General features: G+C 35.8%; 1 protein-coding gene across 1 annotated transcript in view; it reads right to left on the bottom strand.

Moving 5' to 3' along the window:
• Positions 1 to 7,796, bottom strand: part of LOC126815482 (cytosolic purine 5'-nucleotidase) — an 86,234-nt gene extending 78,438 nt beyond the window's left edge. Inside the window, exons 1-2 of the mRNA XM_050541152.2 lie at positions 7,726 to 7,796; positions 3,013 to 3,120 (exon numbers count right to left, since the gene is read on the bottom strand). Coding sequence (XP_050397109.1) covers positions 3,013 to 3,101 — 89 coding nt within the window. The 5' untranslated portion in view covers positions 3,102 to 3,120; positions 7,726 to 7,796. The remainder of the gene's footprint in view (positions 1 to 3,012; positions 3,121 to 7,725) is intronic.
• Positions 7,797 to 8,469: the final 673 nt, after the last annotated feature.

An 8,469-nucleotide genomic window follows, 5' to 3' on the forward strand; every position in this document is an offset into this window, starting at 1 on the left:
GTCACATACCCAACAACATTCCAACAGTTTGGACGAAATGTTTGTCCTCTCTAACAACGGTGGTGTTATCCCCGTCTTGAAAAGTTCAGGAAAGAAACGAAATCAGAATTTTCTTTTAAGGAAAATGAGGTCCTCAAAACCCTATCAAATAATGAAAAGATAAAACGTTTCCTGGACACTGGTTGGACAAACTCTGATCTCGAAGAGGTGTTTGAAATTTAAACACCATTGAACAAAAGGAGGTTGTATTTCTCGCTTATGTTGCTATTCTGGTAAACTGATTTGTATTGTATTGATTTCCATATATCGTTTTCACACTTCAAGAAAGCAGTGGGCGATATAGGTCACACACGCTTGCACGTGCTCGCTACCACAGTAGACAGCGATGATGGTTCCGACTGAGACTATAACAATCTGTTCAGCATGTATAATCAGACAAAGTGTGCATTTAAGTTGTATTCATATAGGAATCTTTAATTTTATTCAGAGAAATGAAAATACACAGGTTTATGGTGTATCTTTGCAAAGACTTGCTGGGAAAATAATTTCGTTTTGCTTAGCAGTACCAGGAGCAAAATTATTTGCTTCGGAATGTTTTAATACGATTTCAATGTTGTTGAATTCGAAAGAAGATGTTTGTCTTTCATCGTTAGAATTGAGGGAGGAATTTGTATTTTTGGGTTTTCTATCCTACTGGCAGGGTTAAAACTTCAAATGAAGTGCTGAGTTTATTTTCAACAGTCAGAAACAGTATTTGGGGAACTACTGCCGGTCATCTGAAATTGATTACCCAGTTGGGATAAAAAGAGGCTCTATCTAGTCTTTTAAGGGCTCTAATTTGTATTAGGCATGATGTTTAAAATTACCATCTACATGTTAATATTGATAATAAACCCCTTTTGGATAGCTGGAAAAAAATTGGATAGCTGGAAAAAACAAGGCAGTCTGTCTTCAAATTTAAATATCATTCTTCAGGACATATTTTTTATTCTGCAAGAATTCAATATTCATATGAATTTAGTTTTCATTCCATCTTCAGATAATCCTGCTGATGGTCCTTCTAGGGCCTTCTTAAAATCAGATGCATGTCTTTCAGATTTCCCGTCTTCATTAGCCCAGTTTAGGAGCAGAACAGTAGGATGTTAAACCCCATTTCATTTCTTTCAGATTAAGCATTTAAGAGAGTTGATCTAATATTCGGACCACATACCATTGATCTCAAATCTCTTGATTGTAACACTATGAAGGAGAAGGATGGCGTCACTCTTCCCCATTTAACCCTGTATATAACACCAAAAACTTCAGGTATAAATTATGTTTTTGCACAGTCGATAACTTCACACGAGAACACCTATGTGTTTCCCCCCTTTTATATGATCTCTGCCATTATTAACTTTATAAAACAGAAACAAATAAATTTCACCTTGATCGTCCGGCTATCTCTCCTATCCGAGTTTGGTTTCCACAAATTTCCTTTGCAAACCAGGTAGTTGTATTAGCTTATAATGGTGATAAAAACATTTTGTTATATATACCCCAGTAAGGGAGGTTTCCGAAAAGACAAATTTGGTTTACCTTGCAATTTGTGGATTGTAAGATTTTGTTTTCCAAATCTGAAGGCAAATTTATTTAATTTCGGTTCAGTTTTCTTCAGGGCGCCAGTGATTACATCACCATTCAATGTTGCTTACAGGGAATTCTATTGTACGTAGTATTGTTATAGATCAAGTATAAAAGTGTTTTCAATTCCAGAGGCATCAATTTTGGATAAATCTCTAAATTTGATTAATTTGACACAACCTTTGTCTTGTATTTTCCTATACATTCACGTCGGTATTAATAATATTAACAGAACCCACTTTGAGTTTGAACAGTTAGCTCAATGCTTTCGTGATTTTCACATTCTTCGAAATGTTTTAAATGATTTGTTCAAAAGCTCTACAATATTTTTGTCATCTGTTTTGAAGACCTCAGGTAGATGTAAATGCGAAGGTTTCGTTAGTGAATACAAATTTAGCTACCTTCGGTCAGCTAGTTCCTGGTTTTTAATTCAGCTTAATAATATAGGGTCAACAGAGGTTGGGGCAAGGAAATTACTTCAGAATTTTCTTGACTTAGAAATGTTGTAAATTTGGATGTATGTTGTATTAAATATATCAAAATATTTGTTTTTCTTTTCAAGTTTATTTCATGGCATCCCATTACATATATTGGATTGTCCTGAACTAAACCTTTTTCTGGTTCAGTAGTTTATATGGTATTTTGCAAGCCACCCTCCCACCCTATTATCAGGTTTTGCGTCTTCTTCCTCCAGTTTCGCTCCAGGCATTTCTCTCCAGATTTTATATCTGAAGGAAGAAGGTTTAAGTTGAGGAAAGTATACTGTATGTCATATGAAACTAGTTTATAATATAGTATGTATTAACTTTGACCAGGAATTTCCAAATAACAAAACAATTCTAAACTCAATTATGTTAATTATTCATCAAAGGCAATAAATCTGGTAATATTACCCAAACACCAGAAAGAGCAAACAATTGACATATCAGCCAGGTCTGTGATACAAAATATGTCTCGATGTACACTTTTAAATACAATAATTTGATAGAACTTTACTGAAATGAAATGAAATGGGGTTTACGGTGTACTTCTCTGCATCAACCGTGTTAATGAATGACGGGCATATATGCCATCACGTATGCTATGGGGAAGATTTTTCCATGACATCCGCGTTTCCCCCTACTCTTCATTGAATTCTGACTGTCAAGGGCTGTTATAAATGCCTACCAACGTAAACACAGGACCTTGGTTTTTCATCCCAACTAACTACATACTGTTCCCTGCCATGCCCTACGTCCTGCACCATTGACAAGGGGAAAACATGCTGAAAAATCTCTGCCTGTTTGTAGGGGTCTTTAGCAGTAGGAAGAAACTGGAGGACCCAGAAAAAACCCCACAAGGTTGGTTAAAATTAGGAATATGAACTTTCAGATAAAAATAACAAATTAATACCTTTTGCTTGGTTCTCTCTTGTACATCTTTAAACTTGTACGACTGACAGAACTATCAGGATCTCCTGGAGATGGCGGACTTGATGCCATCTTTTATTTTTATTCTATTCTGAAAATAAAAAAAATACCTTGTCAGATATAGACTTGAGAACACTGTGAAATAACAAGTACATGTACCAACATACTATGGACTAGGAACTGAGTATGACATCATTGCAGCCATCTTTGAATTGCTATGTCATATCAAAAACTGAAGTCAAAGCAATTGTCCAAGAAACAAGCATGCCATGTTTCATGCATTGTCAATCTTACATGAATTAGCTGAGTCTTAGGCTTTATACATGTACCAAGAGTGTCACTCCAAGAACAGTTCCTGATCCTAAAATAGTTACAGACAGGAAGTGTCCAGTACACTCTATAAGTCTATTGTTGCTTGGTTCAATCAATTTTGACATGTACATCATGTAAAGTAGATCATTATAGTTATTAAAGCCTCATCTCATTTTTCACAACTAACAACATGTAATCCACACTAAAATGCACTCAAATTGTTTATTTAACATTTAATTATGAAAAAAAAATATATTAAAGACAGATAATCTCCCTGCTTTAATACAATAAGAATAAAAAGAAGTTCATCAAAAAGATTCAGGTGATGAACATTTCCTATAATATATATCGTCTACAGTTGATGACAAATGTTGACAAATTTTACAATTCATTATCTTTGTAAATACTGAATGGAATTGAACTATTGTTTGACTGATAATCCTTTTAGAGATGCAACTTTCACATTATACTATGGATTAACCATCACCTCAAATTACTATTAGATACTTCAAAGAATAAATTTCACTGTCAAAAGAAACATGATAAAAAATTTCCTTTGGGCCAATAAGTTTTTACCCTATAGGTCACACTGGTATGATGATTGAACAGAAAAGAAGCTTTGTCTTGTTGCAGTAAAGCTCTGGATTAGCAGAATGATTGATTGTCAATGATGGTCATATTCTGTATATTATTTCTACTCCATATATCAAGCTGTAATATTACATCAGATTAATTCCAAATATAACTTTCAAATCACGCTGACAAAGTCTTATTTAACCTTTGTGGATTTTAAGGTTATTTCATCAAGGAATCGTTCATGACAATTGAGAAATTTCAGTACAATTGTTTTGTAACGGAGTGTTGTAAGAAAAATCAATGAGCTTCCTGCTTCATTATGATCTTAGCATTCAAACATTGCAGAAAGTACTTCTCAACAGATTTGTTCAACGTCAATGGCAGTATATATGGACAAAGATTACCAAGTAGAAATCATCAGATAGTAATTAATTTAAGTTTCCATAGTCAGACATTTCAGATCACCCTGCAGCCTAATCCATCTATGTCAACTCTATAATTGTTTTATAAATTATATAAATTAATCCATTGTATATTTAATCCATTAACCATTAATTTATTAAGGATAATAAAGGTAGGACTACATACTGTATGTTCGTCATTTATTGAGAAACATTATGTAAGACAGTGGATACATTAAGGACAACAAATAACATGACAGAGAACGACTGCTCAGGTCTCTGGTACTATAACACCCCCCCACCCAGAAGATGGAAAGATTATCTTCATAACAAGCTCAACCCATACGGTAAGATTCCAAAAAGAAATGAAATAAACTATGGTTTAAAGTCATACATTAAATGAAAAGTGGCACATTATGCCATGCGGGGCTATGAACGAAATTAGTGGCGGTTCTGCCTACTCTTTGTTGAATTCCAACTTACATATTCCTTTGATGGATCAAATCATATTATACATGGGACAGCTCAGTTTTTCATCTGATTGTAACAACTAGACGCTCAGTACTGACAAGGCGAAACCACAGGAACTTTCTTGGACAATGATGGGAATGAACCAGGGATCTCCTTATTCACTGAGCCACTGTGGCACACTGTTTCCTAATAGAGACTTACCTTTAAATATTTTTTACAAATGCTTTTGAAACAAAGTCGGATCTACGTACACTTACAATGTTAAAACTTATAACTTTCAATTAAGATGTAAAATATTCAACCTTGTCACAAAAATTCAATTTAAGCAGATGTTGTGTGGAATACAATCCTATAAAACTACAGTAATGTACACTTGTACATATTTATGCTGCTGTATGACTACACTAATCAATAACCTGTCCCTCTAATGGATATATATTATCGTCATCAACAAAAACCCATGGGACTTAATAAAAATTTAAGTGTCCACAGGCTTTCTATTTGCAGATTAATGGATTGTACAATTATTGTTCAGGTGATTGGAATAATGCTACAATGTAAGGAAATAAATGGCTGAATGGTTAGCATGCACGCGCTGTATCATAAAGCCTGTCATTGAGTCAACTGGCATGGTTTCGAATCCACGGTTGTACATGACAAGGAGTAGGGTCGCCTGTCCATGGGTTTTCTCCGGGTCCTCCGGTTTCCTTCCACTGCTAAAGACCGCTAAGGGCAAGCGAATTATTGAAATAAAATTAAACCATATGTTGGTCCCGAAATGACCTAGTTTGTATCGAGTGGACGTTAAACCCCATTTCTCTCTCTCCTTGCCAGGGAAAACTGCACTGGTAAATCATGAGGAAATTTTTGGGTTAACAGGTTGAACACCAAAGCTCCTGGTTATTGAGCCAATGCCTTACCCACTGGGCTACTTATTGAAATAGAGAGAGAAATGAGGTTTAATGTCCACTCAACACAAACTAGGTCATTTCGGTACTAACACATGGTTCAACTTTGAACAGATGTTCAATCCTGGTTTTTATCACAGAGAGTTCATTATGATTTTCCTGCGTAGTTCCCCCTTATCAGTAGTGCAACCGAGGTCCTGTGTACACAGTGGCGTGCACGTAAAAGAACCCTTGGCAGTTAGAATTTGATATAAGAGTAGGCCATAGTGCCACTGCCCGGGCAAAATTTCACTCATAGCACACTGTATGGTGTTTGCCTGTCTTCATTAGGCTAGTCGGTGCAGAACAGTAGGACGTTAAACGAAATTTCGTTCTTACATATTTCATTAGTCACAATTCACAAATTGAGTCCATGTAACTTGGATTGTCCATCAATGAAAATACAAATTAAAGAAGAAATATGTGTTGGTAAAGTTTTAAATTCCAATGAAATGGGTTAAGGGGTGACTAAACAACAGCTTATTTTAAAGATTGCACAAACTGGGATAATGAAGACAGCATACATTGTATAATATACTATTGGGTAAATTTCATCCGAAAAATCATGTATTCACCAACTCTTTTTCGTTTTGTAACTGTCAAGATTACTTTTATGTGCATGCAATGCAATGTGAACACGGAAGATCGTTTTTTGTCCCATCTGAGCGACTAGACGCTGTTCCTTGTCAGGAGCTCCATCCTGCACAACTAACATCGGGAAACCACAAAGAAAATCTTGGAAAATTTTCTCAGCCAACACTGGGATTGAATCATTGGCCTCCTGATTAGCAAGCCAACGCAATATTCACAAAGCCATATCTAGATGGTTCATCACACAATAGCCTACTCTTTCCACTCATTTCAAATAGAGAAAACGAGTTTTAACGCCCACACAAACTAGGTCATTTTAAGACTAATTCATTAAGACCATTCAGCCACCACGTAGCTCATACATAATCTTTTTAGTGGCACTGTACATGGAATGGGGTCTAATGAAACTTTGACACAATACTTTGGTCTGTTTGAGCTGTCGATTTTTTATTTCAATGGTTACGATTTCGTTCAAACACAAGCATTTCTGCCTACTCTCCTTCATTTTTCATGTGTCAAGGGTGGATTTTCATACCACCAGAATGACTAGGAAATGTCCTGATTGTTCACCACAAGTGGTAGGCCTATTTTAAATAGATCTATTATCATGTTGGTTTATGGAATTATAGTGTCTCCAACAAATGCAAATCGTTACTGATTATCTCCTATTTCGGTAGATTGAATAATCCAGTATATACTACAAGAGGTATTACCAGGGCCTTGATTAATCAGTCTACTGTTTGGGCTACCTGTCTTGGCTAAATCTATTCGTTAAGCCCGGTTCAATTTTCGTCAAGGTCGCTAAGATGTAAATAACGTTAGACTTAGAAGGCATGTGATTGTTGGCGAGATTGTAGGGTTAGGGTAAGCATTGGGGCTAGGTCCTGGGTTAGGGTTAGGATTACTGCTAGCCCTGTTTACATCTTGTGACCTTTGACCAAACCTGAAGTTGGCCTTATCAAATAGATCTTACCGTAGGCCTACCTGTCTAATCAGGTTGGGTTGGCTACTAGTACTAGTCAGTCGAGTATGCCATACCAATGTTGGGCGTTGACCCAGTTTTTTGTGCGACAATATCAACTCGATTCCGTATTATCTAAAATTAATTAAATTTATTTTCTTGGTGGAAGTCTATTTAATGTGAACAATTATATTTTTACTAAATGTCAATAAACCACAAAGCTGTAAAGCATCTAAAACTACGATGTCAAAATGTTGTTATGTTTTGTTCTTCACGATGATGACTTCCGGCAAAAAGTTTTAGCATTTTTTTCCGCTATAATTGCAGTTTTTACATATTATTATGGAATTACGAATATCAAATAACATTCCGCAAATTTATTTTGAAATTGCCTAACGATGTGTGCAATTAAGAATCTAATTCTGAAATAATTCTACCTGTAATTTCTTTAAAAAATACTTCGTAAACATTAACAAACTTTTCTATTCCAGTCATGCGCACTCAAAGAAGGGAAAACGGAACTAGAGCAGACGAAACACGCTCGACCTGATTCACACTCGCATTCTAGTAGTAGCAGTCGAGTAATAGCCTGCGTACAGTTGTCAGTGACGCAAAAGTAATCTTGACTGAATGAATGTAATGTAGAATACGCTCTACTGTTTTGAATTATTCTTTATAGAAATGAAATGAAATGAAACGGGGTTATATACTATACTATATTATAGTCAAGCAGTAGTAAGAAGTTTTATTTTAATCCCTTCATCAAGTGCCTGTGGTGCCTGCTCAGTCTTATTTCGAATTCCAACTTTCAGGGTTCTTTTACGTACACACCAATATATAGGCCCTACACATGATCTCGGGTTTTCGTCCCATCCGAACGACAACACGTCGTCCCCTGTCAGGCTCTCGGTCGATCCTGCACCACTGACAGCTTTTCTTTATAGAGTCTTACAAATAGAGTAAAAAAGTTATGTTGCCAGACGACGAAACAAACGCCAACAGCAGCTATAGCTGAAATCGTTCGTGGGCTAATCCTAAAAGTTCTTCACATTGTAGGCTAAGTCTTCTTTTTTTCTAGGTTAACGCAAAATCTTTAAACTGTAAAATACGAGGGGTTCGTTAACAATAAACTATGACATAATCAATGACTATGTCTAGAAGTAGGCCTAATTGCCAGAAAA

This window comes from Patella vulgata, chromosome 3 (assembly GCF_932274485.2).
Source record: "Patella vulgata chromosome 3, xgPatVulg1.2, whole genome shotgun sequence".
In the NCBI taxonomy this organism is placed as follows: Eukaryota; Metazoa; Mollusca; class Gastropoda; family Patellidae; genus Patella; species Patella vulgata.